Source organism: Diceros bicornis, chromosome 32, assembly GCF_020826845.1.
Source record: "Diceros bicornis minor isolate mBicDic1 chromosome 32, mDicBic1.mat.cur, whole genome shotgun sequence".
NCBI lineage: Eukaryota > Metazoa > Chordata > Mammalia > Perissodactyla > Rhinocerotidae > Diceros > Diceros bicornis.
In genome coordinates, this window is record NC_080771.1 from 37,030,774 (window position 1) to 37,056,702 (window position 25,929).

Below are 25,929 nucleotides of genomic sequence, written 5' to 3' on the forward strand. Positions count from 1 at the left end.
TGTGAGAGTTGGGAAGTTACCTTTGCGTCCTTGGAATGTCGAAGTGATTTCCGTAATTCAAACTGTGGAGGGCATGCGGGCTCAATAAAATTCTTGAAATTATTTCCCATGCCACAATACACCAGCCTTTCAGGATCTTAATTTAAGTCAGCACTTCCTGTGGTGTTAGTATAAAGGTGTGCACCTTTTGGGGGTTTCTTTTATTGGATTCATGTTTGGTGTAAGTGCCTAAGATTCAAACTTCAGACAAGTTCAAAATCATAAAATAAATGACTGTTGTTACAAGTCGAATCTCCATGTGATGATCACCATTTTTAACTAATAGTTTACACAGATCATATAGTAACTTTTCCATCTGTATGAAAATGTGTGTTTTGGGTTCTAGAAGGGCTAGGATAGCAGTGTAGATGGACCAGCAGAACACTTTAGAAGGGAGAAGAGAACAACAGGCAGAATCTACTGGTTCAGTACAAGTCCCCAGTTTATGCATGGGCTGTGTTCCAAAAGAGAATTTATAAAATCTGTTTGGAACTTGGGTCCCATTTTCCTGTAGAAACAATGGCAAAAAATGGGGGTTGGTTCTTAGGCAGGGAGCGGAAGCTCATTTCATGCATAGTACAGGGCTCTGACTGAGCACGCGCTCTAGAAGCAGCTCTGAGTTGCAGTCCTGGGGTACCCACTCAGTGGGCTTGTGGCGCAGTTTCCTTGTGTGGGAAGGGGAACATCACTTATTTGGAAGGTTAATATGAGGAAATCGGTCAAATGCCAGACACAGGAGTGGTCTCAGCAGGTGGTGGGGCTGTGGGTTTTATTGCCGAGGTGGTTTTAATAACAGAGTCCTGCATTAGTAGGTCCTCAGGCATTGGTTGAGTGAAACGGTGAATGAATTACTCCTGAGTGCTCCCAGAGACTTGAACTGGATCTGACAGGCATGATAAGAGTATTGTTTCTGGAAGTTGAGGATTACCTTTACTCATCTTCACATTAATTCAGTTTAAATTAAAAGATGTGGAGCATGTGCTGGGCACATTATCAGGCTTGTCTTATCTACTTGTTGGCAACAACCTTATAAAGAAGATGCTGTTGTCTCCATATTTCAGATGAAGAAACTGGGGTCTGGCAAGTTTACACCGTTTGTCTAAGATCCTAAAGCTAGGAAGCAGTAGAGCTGGGGGTCAGGTTCTGCTCAGAAGCACACACTGATTGCAGTATCCCCTGTGTCATATAAGGATACAGCACACCAAGAGGCAGACTTCCCACTTGACTGGCCCGTTTGCATTGGTTCCGATACTGAAGTTAGGCGCTATTTTCTTCTATTTCTCACTCTAGGATTTAAGTTCAAGTTTTCCAAAATACAAAAAGCAATTTGCTTGGACCTAATCATAACAATGAAACCAAAGTGGAAACCATTTTGCACCTGGGCCCCAGAAAAGGGCTGTGACCAGGTTATGAGAGTTTGTGGCTGTGAACAGGATAGTATGTTGCCAGGCCGGTGGCAGGCTTGCAGGGTTGTTTTCTGCAGAGTATCAGTTGTGCAATTTTTAAACTAGTTTGAGGGGGCCTTTGATTTTGGATAACAGTTGATTGGTTTAAGAGGTAACTTTGTTTCCAAGATTGCCATTAGACTGTAAATGTGAGCATCAGCATTGATCGGGTTTCATATGGTAACTGGTTCTGTGTGACTGCCTGCCTACAGGGCACCGGGGGCTGGCTTAAGCAGGTGGGAGACAAAAGTCCCTGCCAGAGAAGATTTCGTATATACACTGTAATAAAAACTAGACAAAGATAAGCATAGGATGTCGTACACAAAGGGAAATCTTATGTGTTTTATTAATATCGTTAGCTAAGGATGAGAGAGGGGAGGCTTCCCGTTCGCCACTGGCCCCTGACTGATTGCTGTAATGCCCCAGGCTCTTTCTGGAACAGTAGAGATGTAGGGCCTGAGCAGCCGGCCCTGTCCTTGGTAGCTTCTTCACCTTGCCCGTGGCCGTGGCTGTGGGAGTGCCATGTGCGATGACAGGCTCTGCCCTCTGCGGAGAGCCCAGGAAGCCACGGGGTAGCCTCAACTTTCCATTTTCAGCAGAGTACACCATTTTAGGACTAACTTTTTAATAATTCTTTTCAATAGTCCTACCTCTGGAAAATATAGTTAGAAAACCAAAAAGTGAATCATTTTCAAAACTGTCTACTTTTAAGTGACTTTTGAGTAAACTGATTGGTTTTTAAATTTCTATTACTGCTGACCAGTTAGTTTATCTATAAAGAGATATTTTCTTTTTTTTTTTTTTTTTTTTGCTAAGGAAGATTCGCCTTGAGCTAACATCTGTTGCCAGTCTTCCTCTATTTCGTATGTGAACCGCCCCGTCACAGCATGGCCACTGATAGACGAGTGGTATAGGTCTGTGCCTGGGAACCAAACCTGGGCCACCAAAGCGGAGCACACTCAACTTAACCATGAGGCCACCAGGGCTGGCCCAAAGTGATGAATTTTAAGTGATTTGTCCTAATGTGTGTTCAATTATAATAATTTCCATTAATAGCAAAAAAAATGTTTTCAACTTCATGTTCAGATACCAACTCTTGGTATGTGTGTCTTTAAACACGGGTTCTCCTTTTGACAGTATAAATTTTAGATATATACTTATATAATATATAACTATCTTTAGTTATCTAAGTACATAAAATAAACTTATACATTTCGAGTATGTAAATATACGTGTATAGGTTTCCAGATCTCGCTGAGATACCAAGCAGCATAACTGACATACATTATTTGAAATAAAAAATTTTGAAGGATCAAGTGACCATTGAACCCTCTGCTATCCCTGTCATTTCAGGCTAACTCGGTGGTGACTTGCTCCATCTGCAGGAGAATGGTCGGTGTTTGCTTACTGACTTTTTAGTGTTGATTTCACACACACACACTCTTACCCCACCTTATGCACTCTGTGTTTAAAACAAGTGGAACAAGGTAATGTCTTTGCACATTGAGGTGGGAAAACCAGAAAGTATTCACTTTATGATAAAATCTAGATTAGTAAAAATAGAAATGAAATGTTCTAAAATGACACTGTTAGCCTTTTTACATAAGAAACTACTTAAATATGTAAAATTTCCTGCCAGAGTTCTTTTCCCATACGTTCCCATATTTGAAAGGTAGTTCTCAACTTTCCCATGAGAGTCACAGGATGCATGAACACCTTCTTCTGGGCATCCCGTGGCAGCTCCAACATACAGGTCTGCGGTAAGGCCCAGGGTCTGCATTTTTGAAGATCGTCCCAGGTGATTCTGATGAGGCAGTCAGGGCCATACTTAGAGAAGTGAGTTCAGGAACAGAGACAACCCTCAACCTGGGGATTCCTAAAGACGGGCCCAGGTTTCTCCTCCAGACTCTTCAGGATGACTCCAGAAAAATGGTCAGAAGCATGCCTTCAGTTATGCTGCCTCATTCCATAATGCAAATTCTTTTTGAATTTCAAAAGTAGTTTACTCTCAGAATCCAAAAAGCTGTCCCTTGCAATTCGTGTCTTATCGCTCACGTTCTCTTAGCAGGTCTATTTGCACTTGTGAGGAGAAGGGGCATGCTGGGTCTTTCTGCCAGGTTGTTGCAGATGTGAGGCATCTGCACAGTTTAGCAAGCACAGTCCACCCTTGTGGAGGTGATGTGTGCAGTGACAGCCTGCCGTCCCCCCAGTGGGACAGCCAGCAGTGGTGCTCTGCAGAGTAGAGTCTGGGATTTGGAGGAGGTGCACAGGGCCCAGTGAGGTGCAGGTCCAGATCCCTCCTGCTGGTGAGAAGTGAGCATGGGGCCAGGAAAACCCGGGGCAAGACTGACTTTCCATTTTGCTAAGTGCTGTGAGTCTGTGTTCTCTTTCTTTTACAGAACTGTGGGTACCGATGGATGTGGCTGAGAGCCCTGAACGGGACCCTCGCTCTCCAGAGGACGAAGAGGAGCAGCAGGGGCTCTCTGACGATGACATTCTGAGGGAAAGTGGGTCTGATCAGGATCTGGACGGAGCTGGGAGGAGGGCTTCTGATTTGGAGGATGAGGAAAATGCCATCCCGGGACTGAGCCAGGAGGAAGAGGAGAGTCGCTCTGACGAGGAGGACCAGGACCAGGACTCAGAGGCTCAGGAGCTGAGCGGGGGCCCGGCGAGCCCCCCACGTGCGGAGGAGGGAGACGGGGGGGAGGAAGACCGCACAAGCGACCTGAGGGACGAGGCCTCGTCGGTCACCAGGGAACTGGATGAGCACGAGTTAGACTATGACGAGGAAGTCCCTGAGGAGCCGGCCCCTGCAGGGCAGGAGGACGAGGCTGAGAGGGCCGGGCCTGAGGGCGATGAGGAGAAGGGGGCAGGAGCTCTTGGGGAGGAGGGGCCCGAAGGTGCTCACAGTGTGCAAGACAAGGAGCCCCTGGAAGCTGCCAAGGAGAAAAGGAAAGAGGACGACGACGGGGAGATCGACGACGGGGAGATCGACGTGAGTATGCCCAAGCTGTGAACGGGGTGCCACATAGCGCCCCAGACCATCGGGGCACCAGGACCAGGGCTCCTCATGGGGTTGACTTGGGATTCGCTCATCACTGGAAGCAAGGAGCGGGGCGGAGGAGTGCAAGGAAGGGAGAAGACTGTTCTGGAGCAGTTGCCATGGTAATCAGGAGGTGCTAAAAACCGGGAAGGAGAAATAGGCGAGGTTCAGAAAACTTGTGGCTGCAGTCAGGAGCCGGCCGACTCCCCGTGGACCCTCACTTGCCTGTCTGCTGCTCTTGCTCAAATACCCAGCACCCATTTGTTTTTAAGTTTTGGATTTTTTTTTTTTTTTTAGCAAGTAAAGAGGTAATTTCTCCCTTTGTCTCTGCTGTCTTTAAATACTGAGTTAGCATTCAGCTAGGGCCATCATGAGTTTTAGTTCTTGTCAGGTTCTTAAGACTAAAAAGGCTCTAGAGGCTTCACTCAAGTTCTGTCTGTTTTGGGGTTTTTTTGGTGTGTGGTGTTTTTTGTTTTTTGTTTTTTTTTGGTGAGCAAGATTGGCCCTGAGCTAACGTCTGTTGTCAATCTTCCTCTTTTTGCTGAGGAAGCTTGGCTCTGAGCTAACATCTGTGCTCATCTTCCTCTACTTTATGTGTGGGATGCTGCCACAGCATGGCTTGGTGAGGGGTGTGTCAGTCCTCTCCTGGGATTCAAACCTGTGAACCCAGGGCCACTGAAGCGGAGGGTGGGAACTTAACCACTAAGCCACCAGGCTGGCCCCAGGTCTGTCTGTTTTTTTAGGCATTTAACTGTGCCCCATGGCCTGTCCTCTGGTGAGGGTCCCAGCTGGGCCACACTTCTTTGGGAAGTGTCCCTGAGAAGACCCTCAGGACTGGATAAAACGGACCTGTGTGTCAGAACACCTCGGCTTTTGATCAAGCCGTCACACTACCTTATAGTTTATGTAAATAATCTGGCCTTCAGGTTGAGGAGAAGGGAACACTGGTAATACACTATCCGAGATATGGGTAGGTTGGATTTTTAGGACAGGTAATCCTGTTGACAGCACTTTCATCATGGTCTTTATAAGAAGCTGAGTTTTGGGGGGAAAGAGTCTGCAGTCCTACTGAATAATGCTTTTACTCAAAGGAGTTGAGAGCGACAGAGCAGATTGAAATCATCTGGGGTTTTTCAAGTTCCCTAGGGAGGGAGACTCTTCTTCTCCAAGAGTCATTGTGGTGAAAAGTGTGTGGAATGTCTCAGAAACGTTTTGGGTTGAGGAGGGAAAGGTTGCGGGTTAAATACTTACCCATAGGTTTGCCGGAAACACCACACTTCTCTCATGGTGTGTTGGTGTGTATGTGCTCAGTTCATTTTAAAATGTGGCAGTGGCCATGGTTGTGCTGGCAAATTTACAGAGTTTTAGACATCGCTTGTCTAACTTTGGTTCCTAAGAACAGAACTTTGCGGGCATGTGTTTGTGTGTCTGTGTGGTCACAGCTTAGAATTTTAGATCTTTTATCTTCTCACAGCTAGGCGTAGGAGGTGGTCTCCTGAGTTAATAGCGTTGCTTAGTCTTACCTTATTTAAAAGGATGCTGTCAGGACATCATCATGACAGTGTCCTTGGGTTTTGCTGGCTATGCTTCTCTTCCACTTTTGGAAAATTCACCTCTACCGCAGGGCTGGCAAAGGGAAAAGTGATGCTGTGAGACTCAAGGTAATTAATTTGGATGAAATTTTTGGCAGAAGATGAAATCATTGGTTGAGATTGCCCATGAGTTTGGTTTTTCAGTGTTACAGAGAAAAGCCACGTCTGTGCCACCAGGGAACATGGGGACGGCCTGGGGGCTCCTGATTTCTGGGATGCTGCAGCCCGGGGGTTCTGGGTGGCCCATTTCCTGTTAAGAGAGGACCAGTTGCAAACTCCTCTTTCTTCAACTGTTAAATAAGTCGTAGGGGAAAATTCATCTACTCTCTTGCCTTTCCATGATCATATGGGGTCAAGTGTCTCTCCCTACGGGTCCTGGAGGGCCTTGGCATCACACCATTGAGCTTAGATGTCTTGGCATCACACCATTGAGCTTAGATGTGGCAGTGTGGGACATTGGGTTGAACTGAGCCAGCTCTAGAAAATGCCTATTGTCTGGAGATTTGCTGGTTTCCCCTAGAAGCAGCATGTGAAATAAAAATCCAGTTTGACTTTCTTGCCCACTCAGATCCTACAGTTGGTTGGCCAGTTTGGCTTTTTTCACCCTGCGTGGCACTTTCTTGTGAGGGGCCCCACAGCCCTGTTGGAAACAGCGTGCTGCTGAGGAGACCAAGCACAGCTTCATTCAGCCATGGGGAGTCAGTGTCCTTCCACACCACAGACCATACCTCTGACGTGAGTCATCCCTGTGGGTCTGTGCTCTTGAACACAGCACTGGGGGCCCCTGCAGTGTGCCAGGCTCATCATAACGCACTGGGGTGTGGCAGGGCAGAGCAGAGCCCGTCCCCACCCTGGGGACAGGCCGACCTCAACACGGGATAGGGACACTGTGAGTGATGACTTGGGCCCACACATGAGCACACCTGCCCTCCAGAAGCTTATCTGGTTGGTTTTTGCTCTTGCCCATGCCTGACTGCATTCCATGCTCCTCCTCATCTTTAACTGTTGGCTTAAATGTCACCTCCTTTAGGTAGGCTCTGCCTCTGCCCCAACTCTCCGTCATACCTACTTTGTACCTTTGTGCTTCCACAGTCTCAATTAACCGGGTCATTAGTGCTTTTGTTTCTGCTGCTTCCCCACTACCCCCGCCTCCAAGAAAACATGTTCTCTAAGTCCGGACATACTTGGCTCGCTCCCCACTAACCCCGGGACCTGGCACACTGTAGGCAACCAGTGACTGCCTTCTGAGCAGATAGATGAGCCCCAGTTGTTTTGGGGCCCGTTAAAGTGGAGTGCCATTGAGATGTGGAGTGGTGGTGGGCAGGTCTACACTGGGAAGCCATTCACATAGAGAGGGCAGGCAGTTCAGGCACTGGGTGTGGGTGACCAGCACCAGCCTAACCTAACACCGTTGGAAGAACCTAGTGTAGACACGTGTCAGTTCGTATACAGATAACTACTGCTGGTTCCTTTTCCTGCTCTCCGTCCCAGTTCCAGCCCTTCACTCCCTGTCAGCTCTCTGCTACAAGGTTTGCTCTGTGTCTGCAGCAAGCACGCACTCCCGTATCTTTCTTTCCCAAGATACCCTGTTGGCATTCCTGCACTGTAACCTGTTCCCTGTCCCTGGGTACATTTCTCGGATGGAGAGGAAACCAGAGGTGTGCACTTGGGTCCATGAACAGCCTGCTCCCAGCCGGCCTTTGGCCTTGGCCCCATTTGTTGAAATCCCTGCAAAGTCACTTGTCCTCGTGGAAAGCATGGTCCTCTTCCCTGTTGCTTTTAAGCGCAGCTTAAATCGGAGGCAAACGTCCTGGATGTTTTTATGAGGAAGAAACATGCAGTCTGGCTTACACCTCAAAAATGTGCGTTTGCTGACCCTTGAAAGTTTCGATGTCCAGCAGGGGTCTGCAGCCCAGTTGAGTCCAGGAGGCTCGCTCGTGTTCAAAGGCCCCTCCTGGGCATCTGCTGCCTGTCTCCTGCCCTCGGCATCCCGCCCTGAGTTGCTGGGAACAGCTAGGTGGAGGAGTCTAGGAAGCCGTGCGTGCGATTTACCCTCCTTTGAGCTTTGGAGAACTCTTCTCTTCTGTTAGGACACATTGTCCTGTTTCTTTCCCTTTTAGATTTTGGGTCCCTGGGACAGGGGAACTGATTTAGGGGGAATAACTCCCACCCTCCCCATCTTTTCTGCTCTCTTGGTAGTCTCCTTGATAGTGACATCAATTTGTACAATAAACTCTTGAAATTCTTTTGTCTAAACCACACAATTTGTGTGGTTTGTGACTAAGGCCTTGAATTACCTTTGTATGTTTTTGGTGTGCTGCCAAAATACCCTTCTGATACCGATGCCCTTCTGGAAGAGCCCCTTCCCTGCTCCAGTAGGGATGAGATTTTGCACACAGGACTGTGGACCAACTATTTAGAGCACCCTGGTGTATTTGTGGAGTGGGGGCCAAGGGTCCCGAGAGTGGAACCTCAGGTGAGCCTCATTTAATCAGCAGTCTCGCACCTGTTCAGGAAGCCACCCTTAGAAAAACCAGACATGCCTGTGGTTTTATTCCTACCTATGCATCGCCCAGAAGAGTGAACGGAGCCCACCACAATCAACTACTGTGTGAAGGTCTTCCTGTTTTTCTCCTGCACCTCTGGCTCATCTCTCACCAGGACTGTTCCTTCCTTCTGAGTTGGATGGATTGATCTGCATGGGTCTCTGATTGATCGGTACAGGCTCCAGTCCTCCTGTCTTGGTCTGTCCCTCCCCTCCTTTGCTTGATTACTGGGTTCTGTTTTTATATCTTGTCATCTGGTTGACAGAACTTCAGCCACTTGGAGTATGCCATCCCTTTGGAAAAGGGTGGGGTGTGTGTTTTGTGCTGTTCCTCCTTTCATCAGTGACGCTCCTGCTGGTAGGGTAGCCTGTCAGAGACAGCAGGACAGCAGCCACGTCCTGAGTGGACAGTCTGCATGACTCCTTGGTCAGAAGTGGCAGCGCTTGGCCTACCCACATACAACAGGACTTTGAAGCAGTTTCTCTGCAGGTGGTATTTTGTATTTTCTCCTGTTCAAATCCACCTGTTCCTTTTATTTCTGGTTACATAATGTCTTCTACACAAGGTCTTCCTCAGCTTACTCTCGTGGCTTAGGGGTTCACTCTCTGCAAGGGCCTGTTCCTTCAGGCGGCACATTCATTGTGTTCACTCTCCTCTGTGTCATTTAGATGCTGAGTGGCATCAGCCCCCCGCCCGAAGCCTAGGAAGCAGCTGTCTACACCTCATTTGAGGAAAGAGCCCGTGCACTATCAGCCACTTGAAGGCCTAAGGCCTTCCGTGCCCCTCAGCTCAGTTGGTCAGCACAGCCTCGTGAGTAAGCACAGGCCACCGTCCTTACTCTCAGCCGGGGGAGCCCAGAAGCTCTGAGAACAGAAAGATTTCCTCCCTCGTCTGGTGGCAGACCTGGCCTGAGCTGACACGAGGCTGTTTATGGTTCCGTGTTTACCCCCTCGTGGGGCTGGTCACACGTCTCCTCACAGAGTGATTCCTGTGTCTGCTTCAGGGTGCTGTTTCAGACCCTGCTATGTCGCCTTTCTAAAACCAAAACATTGCTGAACTCCTGAAAAAGCCAGCCCTGAGGGTTTTGGGTTATAGACCTGTGTTGTTACCTCCATTTTACAGATGCAGAATCAGCATGGAAGGAGGTTGTGTTGGCCCAGGTGGCAGAGTCAGGGTGGAGCCCAGGCCTCTGCTCTGGTGCCTGTGCCCTCGGGCTGCGGCTGCTTCCCCGCACAGCAGCTCCACGCGTGCTGACTGTCTCCTTAGCCATAGTTGCTCCAGGAGCCACCGTGTTGGAAATGACTTCTTGTTTTATAAGTAATATACGTCGTTGTTGGTTTTTTTTAAGGAAAGTAAAAACCTACACAAAGAAGAAGGTAAAAATCACCTACGCTACCAGTGCTCAGAGAAAAGCATATTTGGGCACGTTGCCTCTGAGGTATTTTTCTGTTAGAATAATGATTGCCTGCGTGCTCGTGTTTTAGGCGAGGCACTGTGCGTGAGCCCTCGGAACACAGCGTCTGCTCAGCCCCACGGCAGCCCTCTTCTTCTCGAGGAGACCACGGCTCCAAGTAGAGGGATGTCTATGGCCACACCACCAGGATTCAAACCCAGGCCTTCCCCCAGGTGTACTCATTTTATGAAGGCATTAAAGTTGAATATGCCTGTGAGGAAGCACTGACTGGTGCACCAGTGGGCCGTGGTTTTCCTCAGATGTGTAAACTATGGAGAGCCTTGCACACTCCCCCACTTGGGTGTTGGTGCTGTCTTAGCCTGTCCTGGATGGTGTTTGCTGAGAGCCTCACAGGTGCTGTCATTTTTATAGACCTGCCAGTGTACTTCGGCTGGACCACTAGGGCATCTCCTTGACCTCTACTCTCTGCTGTCTCTGCTCTAGTCCCATTATCAGGAGGCCTAAAAGAATTCCCATACAGGACATGCATGCCGTAACAGCCCTCAGATGGCTGGGCACTGTGAGTTTGGCCTGAGAGATCCCTTTCTTGAGTTGTGTTTGCATGAAACTCTTCATAAGATTTAAGAACCTGTTATAATCATCCATCACTTGAGGAGCCATTATGTTAAATGAATGCTTAGTTGAAAATTCAGGATATGATATTGCTGAGTGATTTATTGTTTTTGTTTGTTTGTTAATTAAAGGAGAGACCATAAACCCGTGATACCAATGTGTACAGCCCTCTGTCTCAGTCCAAGCAGGTGTGGGGACTAGATCATGGTGGTCCTGGGCAGATGCCGTTTCATGATCTTTGAGTTGACAGTGCATCGTGAATTCTTTGCCATGCATGTCTAAGTCTGTTTACTGCCCATTTTTGTCTCTGCGTAGTCCTCCTTTGCACGTTCATGGGACTGTTCCCCAGCTGAGATGGGGGGCTGGTTCTCCCTGGTGCTCTTGCAAACATTGAGAGTATATCACATCCTTGCAGAACCCCACACCTCTTTAAATCTGCTCTAGTGGCACTTACTGTGAATCCTGATTTCTGAAGAACCATTTTTCTGCACTCATCATTTCAGCTGCTGTGCAATAATTTCCAAGTGAAGCAGGTAGATTTGAATGGGTTCTAACTTTTCAAAAGGGTTTTATTTTTCTAATGAGAACAGAGAGAATTTGCTCCCAACTGAGATTGAGCTTCTGTAAAGTACCAGGGTAAGGTTTTCATGTAGCGATCATTACTGTGAGGATTGCGGTAAAAAGCAGGTACAGGCTAAAAGACCAGAGGAGAGAGGTGTTCTGTCCTTTAGCATAAAAGAAGCACGGTTGCTCTAAAACTTAAAGAAGTCATTCTTGGGTTGGGAAAAATGAGGAGATGTTGTGCAAAGGCTACAAACTTTCAGTTCTAAGACGAGTAAATTCTGGGGACCTAAAAAAAAATTCTTGAATAAATGATTTACTCTCTCAAAATAAACCTCATTCTGTTGGTTCTCTTAAGGAATATAATTCTGAGGCATCTGTTCTTTTCATTATAAAATGCTTTTTAATAATTAAATATTTTCGAGGCAGAAATTATACAAATATTTAAGCTTTAAAAATAAGTCATCATAGGGCCGGCCCGGTGGCGCAAGTGGTTAAGTGCGCGCGCTCCGCTGCGGCGGCCTGGGGTTCGCCGGTTCGGGTCCCGGGCACGCACCAACGCACTGCTTGGCAAGCCATGCTGTGGCGGCGTCCCATATAAAGTGGAGGATAATGGGCACGGATGTTAGCTCAGGGCTGATCTCCTCACGGAAAAAAAATTAAATTAAAAAAAATAAAAATAAGTCATCATAAATCCAAGGTCTGACTCCAGCATTCCTTCATTCAACAAATACTCACTGCCATCTACTGCGAGCCTGCACTGTGCCTGGACCGGCAAACCTGGGGAGCAGACAGACACAGTCATGCCTAGTGGAGCCTCCAGTTCAGTCGGGCAAGCCATGACAGTGTGACTAGTGCTACAGAGGCAGGGGCTGTGGGGACCCATCATGAAGGAAGATGGGGAGCCCTGAGGAAGGGGACTTGAGCTGCGATCTGAAAATGAGAAGAATTCAATGCTAAGGGAAGAACGTGGTCAGGCTGGGATTTGAAAAGGTCACTGTGCACTGTGGAGAGTGAGGGACACCAGTTAGGAAGTGGTTCCCCAGAGCAGGTGAGACTGGGCAGGAGTTTGGACAAGGGTGGTGCATCAGGAAAAGGGGAGAGAGGGAGCCAGCTGACTCCCTGACCTCTGCCCTGCGTGACCTCTGGATTGATTGCACTAGGGCACTGAGAAACAGGCTGGGACACGGCGGCAGTGAGGGGTTCCATCCTGGACGGACTGATGGATGTCAGCAGGGTGACTGGTTACCTGCTTGGGCTGGGGGCCATCCCAGGGGGTCTCAACCGAGGGGCGCGGGTGGGAAGTCTGTGCAGATTGGTGGTGACCGAGGGGTACAGGTGGGAGTGGGAATCTGTGCATGTCAGTGGTGCCCGAGGGGTGCAGGTGGGAGTCTGTGCAGGTTGGTGGTGACCAAGGAGTGCAGATGGGAGTCTGTGCAGGTCGGTGGTGACTGAGGGGCACGGGTGGGAGTCTGTGCAGGTTGGTGGTACTGAGGCCCTGGGGCTGGGGAGGGCACAGAGCAGTGGTCCAAGTTGAGACTGCTCTTTGGAATCCCTGAGGGTGAGACCCATCTACACTTTGGTCTTTTTAAAGCTCTTGTGTTATTCTAAAACTGGACAGCCAGGATTAGCAACTCTAGACTAAGAATGAGAAGAGAAGGGCCTAGATCTGAGCTGAAAGGTGGGTCCACAGAACTGGCCAGGTGGTCTCACCGACATGAGTCACCTAACTTCCCTCCTCCTGGCCCCCAGACTATTAAATTAGAGGAAGTTAGTGTTTAGTTTTAAAGACATAAAATATTTTGTTTTATAAATTTTGTTTAACTGTACAAAATGTTAAAAACCTGAAGTGGAACCGTTTCCTGCCCAGAATTGTTCCTTAAGAGAAATACAGAAGCCCTGCTCTGTACCACGTGCTGTGTCCATCACAGAGTGTTTCTACTCGGTGCTCTTCCGTGTAGTGCCTCAGTCTCGCTTGGAGACATCTCCATGTGTGGATGAGGGATCTAAAGTTTGGAGAATGTACATGAATTGGTGAGTGGCCAAGACACAGGTCTTGTGAAAATATCTTTTCTGGTTTGGTGAAAACCATGCCTGTCGGTAGATGCCCTTCCCTTTTGTTAAGATGATTCCCTCTTCAAGTCAACGTTGTCCTCTGTTTCAGGATGATGATCTGGAAGAGGGCGAAGTAAAGGACCCCAGTGACAGGAAGGTGAGGCCTCGTCCCACCTGCCGATTCTTCATGAAAGGTAATTGTCTGAGTGGGCCTTTGGTGTGGCCTCGTCTTTCCCTGGGCCTGTGGTGGTGGTTCAGCCGTGTCAAGTGCCCTGCGGCCTGTGCAAGGCTGTTCTTGGAGCCAGACGGTGACAGTTTGTGGTGGCGGTGATGGTGGCATTGATATTAAACAGTTTGATGTTAAACAGTAGATCCTTTTACTGGTCCTTTCATCACTTTAATGACTAACTCAGAGGGGAGCCAGCCTGGTCACTGTCAGACTTGTGGTTCCAGGCCCACCCGTTTATAACAGACCCATGACTTTATTGTGGACAACATCAGTCATTTTTCTAAGTAGGCCTTTCTATAAGGCCGAATGCCCCAGGCTCCAGCTATGACGTCTTCCTGCCTCTGTAAGGAAGATTACCACTTTTCTGCAGGATGTTTCAGCAGTACATCCTTCATTTGGAATGGATTTCTAAATAGCAGGGTGGCCTCTGAGCAGCAGGCCTGTCTCCTGAAGAGGGGCCAGTGAGAGCCAAGTAGCTGTAGCAGGTGGCGGTGGAGAAAGTCTTGTGGAGAAGTCGACTAAAGTCTTGGGAGATTTGGAAGTGGAGATGACACTTCCCATCTGGAAGTTTCTTGGATGTGCAACAATAGTTGACACATTTCTGGTACTTCAGCATTTTCCTTAGACGGGTAGGAAGGTGTTTTTCTCTTTCCCTGAATTGTGCTCTGCCCCTGGATGACTGCTCGCGGACCCGCCTGCTTGTACAGTCTCAAGTTCACCAGAGCTTCCTGTACTTCTCTTCCAGATGTTGTGACACCATTGTCCACTCTTCTTCCACCAATATCAAATTCCATACCATTCAGAGGCCAGGTTAAAGGTACAAAATATACGATATTCACTCTCTTTAGAACCTCAAAGCTCCCCTGCTCCAGAGACCAGACTTCTTTCTCCTGGATCCAGAACACTGCTGTGAAGCCAGAAGGAAGGGGGGGCTCTGAGGGGCAGAGAGCGGTTGTGAACCTTAATGCTTAGAGGCACCTGATAAAGCTCACGGGGACTGCGCGCTGACGGCACAGGGTGGGCGGGACCATTGGGGCACGGTGGAGTCCCATCGTAGGGAGAGGGCAGGCTCTGTACTTAGGGTGGCCCCTGAACGACCCTATACCTAGTATCGAGATGACCTGAGGACGAGAGGGCACAGACCTGAGAGACCAGCACGCCGGGGACCCGGGTCGGCTCGCTCCTCGGGATGTGTGCTCATAGCCTATGCTGTTGACATGCAGTTTGACTCGTCTGAGTTAGACATGCGTGTGATGGGCTCTGCTGTGCAGCCATGTGCACTGTGCCCACAGGAGGGCAGTCAGCAGAGTCATGTGCTATAGAGCAGACGCGGCACCATGAACAACATAGCCATCCTAAGAAGGCAGATAAGCGTGCGATACATTTTAGAAAGCAAATTGTTACAATTCCTTAAAAGCTTGGGTATGTGAAGTGTCGGTAATTCAGAAAATTTAAACTTAAGCAGCAGACCTCTTTTCCATAATAATGCGGGAATCAGTGATGTCAGTCCATCTGTGAAACTTCTAGATTAAAGCAATGGACACTGATGTGTATACATATACGTGTTTGTAGTCGTTTCCAGTTAGCACTGTTCACACACCGTGTGGTTCAGGAGCCTGGCTGGCTGGTCAGGACTAGCCAGAGGCTCCTATGGCAGGAAGCACAGCGTCCACATTTGTGCCACAGAGGCTCTGGTCCAGGAGCTCGGGGGTCACACCGCTGAAGTAGTTTCCAGAATTGAGCACCAGAAGCACACAAATGAAATGAAGTTGTTCTGGGACTGCAGATCGGCATCAGGAGATGCCTGGATGGACAAGGACAAGAGGCCACCTCCGTGGCCATCTCCGTGACCGGGCGGGGGCACGTCACAGTAGGAGAGGAGGCGCCTCCAGCGTCAAACTCAGTGCTCAGTTCGGATTTCTGGGAGGGTGGGTAAGGCTTTGCAGTATTGAAAGCTGAAGCTAGTGGCAAGCGGCCTTGTTTGCAGCTTAGTTGACATGATCAGTAACTTGTTTCAGGAATGTATTTTTTAAATATATATTTATCTTTTCCCCCATCCTTTTTGTTTATTCTGCGGAGTGATATGATAGAGTACAAAAGGAAATGGTTGATTGTGTGGGTGTTCTAGAACATATCTCCTGCTTTTTCTTATTTATGAGAAGGTTTTTGGATGTAAATGTTTTTGCTTACCTGCAATTTATCAGCTTGGTGTTAAATTGAGATGAATTTATTTAAGTTCCCTCCAATAGCAAGAGAATTCACTTTAAAAATAAAAGGAAGTTTGTTGTGTTTGGCAAGAATGTAGAGAAATGGAACCCTCATACAGGGCTGATGGGGATATAAAAGGGTGCAGCTGCTCTGGGAAACAGGCTGGAAGCTCCTCAGAAGGTGAAGGATGAGCTACACATGACCCAGCAATTCCACTTCTGGGTATCTGTCCAAGAGGAATGGAAACATCTCTCCACACAAAAACTTGTACCTGAATGTTCATGGCAGCATTATCCCCCGTAGCCAAAAAGTGGAAACAACCCAATGTCCATCAGCTCATGAATGGATCGACAAAATGCAGGCTAGCTGTACAGTTAACTATTATTCAGCCATAAGAAGGAGTAAAGTCCTGATACTGCAACATGGACGAGCCTTGACATTATGCCGATTGAAAGAAGCCAACCCCAAAAGGCCCCATATTGTGCAATCACACCTATATGAACTTCCAGATTAGGCAGATCCATAGAGACAGAAAGTAAATCAGTCATTATCTAGGCTGGGGGTGCGGAGGGAGTGGTGGCTAAGGAGTGCAGAGTTTCCTTTTGGGGTGATGAAATGTTCTGGAATTAGATAGTGGTAATGGTTGCACAACTTTGTGACTGTACTAAAACCCACTGAATTGTGTGCTTTAAATGGGAGTGTTTTATGGTATATGAATTATATCTTAATTTGAAGATTCTTTTTAAAAAGTTTGTTAGCCATATTTCTATTAGAAGTTGTGATTTGCAGATTAATCATTTAATTGCCCAAATGGTAGACACATTGGTGTTTTTGAGCATTGACAACAAAATGTACTTAGAAATACAAATTGAAACATTTTAAAGCACCAATGCTTTGTTTAGGTATATTTTTACCTCTCGTGTATTTATGTTGAATCACCGAGACACAAAGATCTGTCCACAAAGGCATAAATACCATGTTCTCCACACTGTCCTACTGTGGGTTTCTGGTGTGCCCAGCCCAGCTGTGGGCCAGGCCACCTTGTCTCTATTCCTTCCTCCTTCTCCTGCTCGCTCTCTCGTGGTACAGTGCACCGGATGTAAAATATACAGTTTTACCCATTTTTAAGTGTACAATTCAGTGGCATTAAGTACATTCAGATTATGGCCATCACCACCGTCCATCTTCAGAGCTCTTTTCATCTTATAAAACTGAAACTCTGTCCCCATTAAATACTCACTCCCCATTCCTCCCTCCCCAAGCCCCTGGCACCCGCCATCCTGCTTTCTGTCTCTATGAATTTGATGACTCTAAGTACCTCACGTCAGTGGAACCAAACAGTATTTGTCCTTTTGTGAGTGGCTTCTTTTACTCAGCATAATGTCCTCAAGGTCCATCCATGTTGTAACATGTCAAGATTTCCTTCCTCTTTTTTTTTTTCTTTTGTGCTGAGGAAGATCAGCCCTGAGCTAGCATCTGATGCCAATCCTCCTCTTTTTGCTGAGGAAGATTGGCCCTGGGCCAACATCTGTGCTCATCTTCCTCTACTTTATATGTGGGACGCCTGCCACAGCATGGTTTGATAAGCAGTGTGTAGGTCCACACCCAGGATCTGAACCTGTGAGCCCCGGGCCACCAAAGTGGAGCACGTGAACCCAACCACTACGCCACTGGGCTTGCCCCATGGATTTCCTTCTTCTTTAAGACTGAATAATGTTCCATTGTGTGAATGGACCACATGTTGTTTATCCATCCAACAGTATTCACTTAAATTGCTTCCACCTTTTAGCTATTATGAATAATGCTGCTCTGGACATAGGTGTACAAATATCTCTTCGAATCTTTCTGGGTATATACCCAGAAGTGGGATTGCTGGATCATATATGGTGGTTTTGCTTTTAATTTTTTAAGGAACTGCCAGCCTATTTTCTACACAGCTGCACTATTTTACCGTCCCACCAACAGTGTACAAAGGGTCCCAAGTTCTCCACATCTGGGCCAACACTTATTTTCTCTTTCTTTTTCTTTTTTTTTGGTGAAGAAGATTAGCCCTGAGCTAACGTCTATTACCAGTCCTCCTCTTTGTGCTGAGGAAGGTTCGCCCTGGGCTAACATCCATGCCCATCTTCCTCTACTTCATACATGGGACTCCTGCCGCAGCATGGCTCGATAAGCGGTGTGTAGGTCCATGCCTGGGATCCGAACCTGCGAACCCTGGGCTGCCGAAGCGGAGCACGCAAACTTAACCACTATGCCAGAACAATTTTCTCATTGTTTTTCTCACCGGGCCAGCCCCAGTTTTCTCATTTTCTGATAGTAACCATCCTGATGGGTATGAGGTAGTTATCTCATGGTAGTTTGATTCGCACTAATAATTAGTGACATTGAGCATCTTGTCATGTGCTTTTTGGGCATTTGTATGTCTTCTTTGGAGAAATTCTGTTGCCCATTTTTGAATCCCTGTGTTCTTTTTTGTGTGTAAAGCAGCACATCTCACAGTGTGGTCTGTGGACCCCTAGGGGTCCTGAGACTCTTTCAGGGGGCCTCTGAGGTCAGAATTATTTCATAATAATACTAAGACTGTACCAGGAGTCAAGTGTCAGCCACCGTGCACTCACAGTTAAATAATGCCAGTGTCACTTGATGTCTGTGATAGAGCATTACGAATTATAATTAAATTTTGTACTTGAGTACAGATCTTTTTTAAAAAAACAACTTTATTGAGGTATAATTTACATCCCATAAAATTCGCCTGTTTTAAGTGTACAATTCAATGATTTTTACTAAATTTACCAAGTTGTGCGGCCATCACCACGATCCAGTTTTAGAACATTTCCATCACCCCAATAAGACCTCTCAGTACATGTCTCTTCGACATTCAGTATTACGAAATGGGAAGCGCACGTGGAGCCTTCTGCTGCACACTGAAGTGGGAAGGTCATCTCCAGGGAGGGCGCCCGGGCACAGTTGGTGCTGTGAGCTGAGCCAGCCGCTCTTCCCAGGGAGCGCTGTGTTCCATCACAGGGACGACCGAGCCACACCACAGTGACACAGCCAAGTCTCCTCAAAAACGAACTTGTGAGCCTGCCACTTCAAGGAGAACCATGGACGGTGTCTGTGGCTAACGATAAAATTCGAGCTCTCAAGTGAAAATGAGAATTTTGGAGAGCCTGTCTCTCCACCATGAGCCTGACTGTCATAGGGGTTAATGACTGGGAAATGACCACTGCCTGATGTTACAAAGTCATACCTGGGTAGAAGCTCCATTCCCAGGTCAAGACAGACCAGTGGACTTCAGTGGATCAGAGTCGGAAAAGTAACATGCCGGTTACAGATCCTGTGTTGCAGCTGTGAAGTAGCCTTCACTTGTCAAGTCTGGTGTGCCATCAGAGAGTATCCAGTTCATCTGAAAAGGCTGTTAAAATGCTTCTTCCTCATCCACCTACATCTCTGCATGAGGCTGGGTTTTCTTCACCTGCTTCAACTGGAACAGCCCATTACAGAAGATTGAACACAGAAGCAGACATGAGAATCTAGCTCTCTCCTATTCTAGTGTCAGCATTAAAGAGATTTGCAAAAAGGAAAATAATGCTACTCATATCGCCAAGGATTTTTTACATATAGTTATTTTTCATAAAACATTTATATTAACCTGTTACATATGTTATATAGTCTTTTAAGGTTTCTCAGTTTTAATTTCTACAGTAAATATCAGTAGATATAACCCATACAAACAAAGCCTCTTTGGGATCCTGAGACCAAAACATGAGAGAGCTGCTGGTTTCCAGTCTATGTTACTTACCGAGAAGAGCTCAGAAAAAGTTTGTTATGCGATGGTTGGATTTTTTTCTTTTGTGTGTGTGTGTGAGGAAGATCAGCCCTGAGCTAATATCTGATGCAAATCCTCCTCTTTTTGCTGAGGAAGGTTGGCCCTCGGCTAACATCCGTGCGCATCTTCCTCTGCACCGCCACAGCATGGCTTGACAAGTGATGTGTTGGTGCACGGCCAGGATCCAAACCTGCGAACCCCTGGCCGCCAAAGTGGAGCGCACGCACGTAACTGCTACACCACCGGGCCGGCCACCGATGGTTGGATTTTGTGCCTCTGTGAATACTTATTTGTAGATCTTAGGTTTGTTCTTAATATTTAATTATTAGATTTTTATATATTCTGCCTTCTTTTCATGAAGTATTTTTTAAAAAACAGTGAAGCACTTTAAACTTTGTTTTGGCAATCCTTATATTTATTACCTATTCTGAGTTATTCAGACTAACAGGAAATGGGACCAACGAATATTTAAATAAGACCATTATGTCAGAAAGTCTTTGTTTAAAATTCTAGTATGAAGGTAAGTACTTTGTATAGAAAATAGAGAGATATTATAAAATTATTTCAACTGTTCCAGTAGGATGTATTGCAGATACAGTGACCGTGCAGCCTGTTAAGTGATACCCGCACTGCACTGGACTGGTCACCAGTCAGACCAACTATCAGAAACTTAAAAATCTGGTTTCTGGACCAACCATGCACACACACTCCCACGTGTGTGCACAGATGTGGGTGCTTTCTTCTTCTGACATTTCATGCCTTGAGTTGATCCAGTGTGTGGGTTGTGACCAGTGGGTTGCTGTCATGGGAGATGTGGCTCTTGTTTCCTGTCATCTCTATGTTGAGTTTCCTTGATTTCTGCTGAGGGATCCACGTGGGTTTTCTGCATGTGTCACGTCTGTTTCTCTGATAGAGTTTGGGTTTGCTGCTACTGAGTGTGCAGGTTCCTTTTTTGTAGATATATTATTTAGTGACAGAAAGCAAAGTTCAACACAAAGTGTCTGATATAACTGGGAAAGATGGGGGTGGACACACAGACTGATTGATCAGCCCCAATACATTGATTACGGCCTCCGGTGGAGGGCCCTGGAGGTGCAGAGACTTCACAGAATTCCTTTTAGAGTATTTGGATACTTTCTGTTTACAGGGATTCCTTTTACTAATCGTCTTATGAAGTATTTCATCTCTGTAAAGTAATACAGTGTTTACAGAGGCATAAAGAGTAATAAAAGAATAAAAAGTTACTGACGTGCCCACCATCCGGTTAAGAAGGAGAACACATCCGTGCCTTTGAAGCCTACGCATCAGGATGATGACACTCCTCCCGCCGTCCTGCCCTGTTACAGCTCTTCCCATTTCTCCTGTCCCCTTCCAGCTCGCTGCCATGTCCATATACAGGGTCCTTCCATAATTTTTCCTGTCAGAGTCACAGTCCACATGAAGTTTGTGTTGCGAAGTTTCGTTTAGAAGCAGAAGACCACACAATTTTACAACCAGAAGATCTATTTTTGCTTCCATTCCTGAAGAATTTTGTTTCCAAACAAATTGCTTTTTTAGATTATGAAAATAATGTGTGCTGACAGAGAGTCAAGACAATAAAAGATAAAAGTCTTTCTCTTTCCACAGTCCCAACAGTTTGGGGTGTATCCTTCCAGACTTTTTTCTACACGGGTAAAATTCACATTTAAAAAGGCTAATGAGATCACACCATGTCTGCTGCTCTGTTTTGCCCACATTTGCTGACGTCTGTCCTTGCCAGACGTGGGGACCCGTACTTCTTCCTGGAGCCTCTTCTCCTTCTCTTTGGTGGCCAAGGGTCAAGCGTACGCTCAGCAAGGATCTTAGCACCCAGGAGCAGGGGGCTCAGGGAGTCAGGCTCTTGTCACCCACAGCATCTCAGGGGGCACACTCCCCTGCCCATCCTCTCCCTTTCTCCCTTGTTTCTTTTCATGCACTGGTTCCTCTGTCCTCCTGCCAATGTGAGTGATAAAAGTTCTTCTCGTCAGAAAGCTCAGGGGTGGTGGTTTGGTTTGGTTTTGAAAAATTTTTAAATACAAAAAAGAACAGAAAATAACAAGTACCCGCTTATCCGCCACCCGCATAGTATATTTTAGGTTAAAAAAAAAATTATAGAAAAGCTGTAGTTTATATTGTTAATACTTTCTGTACTTGCAGATTTTCTATAATGAGCTTTTATTACTTTAACACATAGGTAAGGTGGAGTATGATGAGTTTTATAAGTCAAATGGGGAAGAGGCTGATAGTGTTTGGCATTCTTTATTTAGATGTATGATGGCATAGTCTTTTCTTCTTTAAACCTCTCTGAGACTCTGGGATTTTGAGCCCTTGCAGTACAGTATTTCTCAACCTCTGACTTAACGTGATCTCTTAAACACTTGTAGGAAGTTAAAAATTAATCTATCATTTTTGCATTCCCAGAGAAGCAAATTTAAGCATACTTTATTTTGTATTTAATTTAAATCAATATATTAGTAAGTTGGTTTTAATACAAGTTTAAATTTTTATAATGTTTAACAGATAAAATTTAGCTTTTTCCTAAATACAAGTTGACTATTTCTGTTTAATTTACATTATACAAGGAAAAACATGTTTTGTCAACAGAAGTGTTCAAATGGAATATCATGTTTAGAAGTGAATATATATTAAAAGATGGTTTAAAATTTAACTACATGTTAACCCATTGAAAATGTTTTTTAAAACTACTTAGATATTGTGTGCTGTATTTATTTTTGAGCCTGTGTACATATTACCTGTACGAAAAATTACATTTTAAAAAGTGATTCACTCCCTAATTAAATTTAAAACTTAGACTTATTGCCTTCTGTGCTGAAAAGTTAAATGGTTTCCTTGAATAATCTTGGTGTTCTATTGCTGAATAATACTAAAAGGTGACCTTTTTTATTGTTTTTCGTAAATCATAAACACCCAACTTATTATAATTGTCTGTGTTTTCTCTTTAACACACTTTTAAAGTACCAGAAATATCCTGAGATATTTTTTGTGAGACTTTGGATAGGAGAAATGCACATGTACAGAGCTGATAAAGACCATCCTGGGACAGACTTGCAGACTTCTGATCATTTTTAGGCTTCTTGCTGATTTCTATTTCAGTGTGAGTGGTGTTTTGAGTCAGAATAATGATCCTGTACCAAGAGCGCCGTGAGTGCCTTGAGGGCCAGTGAGCCCACAGAGCCAGGGACCACCTCTCCTTGTCTGGAAAGCTCTTGGACTTTTCTGTTTTTAGAGAAAATGAGCTGTTCACAGAGTGACTTTGGAATAGGGCCACGTTTCCTCTAACACGTCCCGCCCCCCTCGGGCACCCTTGAACAGTTGCCCTGGCCCCTTTGTGGGAGATGATGGCCCGGGCGCTCTGAGCCCTGGCCCTGCCACTGCAGGTGTCCATGCTCAGGCTCACACAACCTGTGGGGTGGGGAGGGTCGCACCAGTGGCCTGTGAGTGCACTTAGACCGTCTGTCACATCACAGGTCCTCAATACAGCTACTGCACCTGGTAGCAGGAAGCTGACTTGTGGACCCATTCTGACCTCCTTTTGTTTCCACAGGGAACTGTACCTGGGGGATGAACTGCAGGTTTATACACCCTGGAGTCAACGACAAGGGCAACTACTCCCTCATCACCAAAGCAGAGCCTTTCCCACCTAACGGCGCCCCGCCTCTCGGACCTCACCCACTGATGCCGGCCAACCCTTGGGTGTGTGAACGCCTGTTTTCTTTAATTGCTAGCGAATCAGACATCTAAGTTCTGTTTGTGAATCTCCAGCTTAGGGCACATTAATATGCCTATGTAAAAGGCATTTCTGTGATGTCTGAGTCGCAGAGCTGCCTTCCAGATGCTCCCGTTGTCTCCATTTAGCAGTAATCCTAGACTCAGGGCAGCCAGTCAAGGCAGGGCGAGGCTTGGAGGAGAGAGCAGGCAGTGTGTGGCTGACTAATATTTTAGTTGATGTTTTTGATCCTCTGTTCCTTTATAGACTTTAAAGTTTTGCTTGCTGTCTCAACTTTTCCCCTCTTGTTTGTTAATAGGGTGGCCCGGTAGTTGATGAAATTTTGCCTCCACCCCCTCCAGAACCTCCCACAGAGAGTGCCTGGGAACGAGGACTCCGGCACGCGAAGGAGGTAACAGAGTCCAGCAGAAACCCAAGAAGAACAGCACTGGTGGTGGTCCTCGCACAGAACTAGCATTTGTTTGGTCCAGAGACAATGATCAAAAACTCAGTAAAAGCCTCTGAAGTGAGGGGTATATTTCTTTGGTTTCTCTGAAGAGTGAAAGAATGGAAAATGATGTCTGACTGTCTCTCCGAGGCATGCTAGGTCATGACAAAGCCAGGGAGGCCCAGCCTAGAACACGGGCCCCTGTCTTCATGTGGCCTGAGCAGCCTTAGGCCACCCCCCAGCTGGGCTGCAGGCTCCAGCCACTCCCCAGAGAGTTAGCACACACGGCTCCCCCAGAGTGGCCCGTGCATCTGGAGCAGCCACCCTCTCTCCCCAGACCACCGTGGTGCCCACACGGGCCTCCTCTCTCCCCACTCCCTCACTCCAGGCCAGGCTCTGGCCTGGAATGTCCAGGCTTGTGATCTGTTGGCACCAGGTCTGGTTTCTGAGCCCTCACGTGGGTTTCTCTTCAATGAGATGGCAGACTAAAGCTAAACTGCTCTCACTCCCTCAGCATGCACTCTGCCTCCAAGACTTGAACGACTCTGTGCCTTTTCTGCCAAGAGCAGACTTGCCTTCGTCTCCACACTCGGTCCTCGTCACTGACGGAATATCTGGGGCTCTCTGGTTCAGGGCCGGGACTATTTCTAGGAAGTGACCAGCTCTGTCATCCCTCCCCACACGTGGGTGAGCTCCAGGGCACTGCTCGGTGGGCCCATCCTGAGTGCTGGGTGCAGCTGGGTGTGCAGAGACGGGATGCCCCTGTCCCCCTGGAAGGCACATGACATCCGGCATCCGCCCCAGGCCTGGAGCGTAGGTGCACCTCACCGGTGGAGCATTCCCAATCAGGCTGTACCAGCCACGTGGGCCGAGACTCCAGGGGTCAAATCAAGACAGGGTTCCCTTTGTTTTTCCTGACAGTAACTAGTGTTGGCTTCTTTTTTCTTACAATGTAGGTTTTAAAAAAAGCAACCATTCGAAAAGAACAGGAGCCTGATTTTGAGGAGAAAAGGTTTACAGTCACCATTGGTGAAGATGAACGGGAGTTTGACAAAGAAAATGAAGCTTTCCGAGATTGGAATTATCGGATCACGAGAGATGTCAGAGACACAGCGTAAGGACTGGTTCTGCCTCTTCCTTCCCTTCTGAGAGAGAATGGCGTTTTCCCCAGCGTGGGGGGCCGGGCTCTGGAGAGCAGCAGCACGGAGGTTCCCCAAGGCACGTGGCTGGTGCCTGTCCACCTCCCCACGCTGAGACCACAGCCCTGAGAGAATTCAGACATTTTTGCAATTGGCTTGCCTCGGTTTTTTGCTTCTATGAAGGAAGTGTTTCAGCTCTGGGCAGGGCCAGGTGACTTGGGAGGGCTCACACCCATTTGGGTTCTTACGAGCTCTGAGAGTTTTTACAGCTGTTCTTGAAGCCCCTGAAGCCCCTAGGTCTCCTCCACAGCCCTCCTGCACTTATCCAGGAACCAGGAAAACCTATGCAGTTTGTCACTAAAATCCAGGAGCATGGCAGGTGGGACCCTTTTCATTGTAAATGCTCCTTTGTTGTTTGTTCTACCAGACATTTTATTACTAGTCTTTTAAAAGATGATTACAGAGGAAGTACGTGGTTGAAAAACCTAAGTCAAATCCTCAGAAGTTGTGTGACGTAATAGGTACAGCTCTTATCTCCCAGCGCTCCTGCTCCCTGGGAAGCCTGGCTCTGTTGCACTCACCGCTGAGGGGACCGAAGGGGCCAGGCTTCTGAGCAGCCAGTGCAGAGCGGGCTCAGGTCGGGGACAGCCCGTAACCAGTGATCCGAGCTGGCTCCGGCATCCCTCTGGTCCTGTGGCAGCACTTTGTGCATTTGTGTCTGCTCCTGGAAAGCCATAAACGCTCATTTCTGGCTGACATGATGAGAAAAGGCGCAGAAAAAAGGCACACGCAATGCTGTGTTTCAGGATCCAATCATGTTGACTGGACCCACAAGGCTGTCTCAAGGCCCTCTAGGCCATGTTCGTTCCCCTAGGCTCTCGGCTTGCAGAGAGGAGAGGGGAGGACGCTCGAGTGGTCCACGCGTATCGTGGCAGGTAGTAGCTCAGAGGTTGAAGGGGTAGAGGTTTAAAGACGTTAAAACTTTTATGTGTTCTAATTGAGCGTGTGGAGACACTGTGAGGTC

At 47.1% G+C, this 25,929-nt stretch overlaps 1 protein-coding gene across 2 annotated transcripts in view; it reads left to right on the top strand.

The window, feature by feature from the left end:
* ZC3H18 (zinc finger CCCH-type containing 18) overlaps nucleotides 1–25,929 on the top strand; it is a 63,576-nt gene that overhangs the window by 3,103 nt on the left and 34,544 nt on the right. The window contains exons 2-7 of one of the 2 annotated variants that reach the window (XM_058528450.1): nucleotides 3,884–4,479; nucleotides 13,417–13,501; nucleotides 14,282–14,353; nucleotides 23,157–23,305; nucleotides 23,638–23,730; nucleotides 24,723–24,880. In XM_058528450.1, coding sequence (XP_058384433.1) covers nucleotides 3,898–4,479; nucleotides 13,417–13,501; nucleotides 14,282–14,353; nucleotides 23,157–23,305; nucleotides 23,638–23,730; nucleotides 24,723–24,880 — 1,139 coding nt within the window. In that variant the 5' untranslated portion in view covers nucleotides 3,884–3,897. The remainder of the gene's footprint in view (nucleotides 1–3,883; nucleotides 4,480–13,416; nucleotides 13,502–14,281; nucleotides 14,354–23,156; nucleotides 23,306–23,637; nucleotides 23,731–24,722; nucleotides 24,881–25,929) is intronic. The other variant, XM_058528451.1, reaches the window with a different exon arrangement.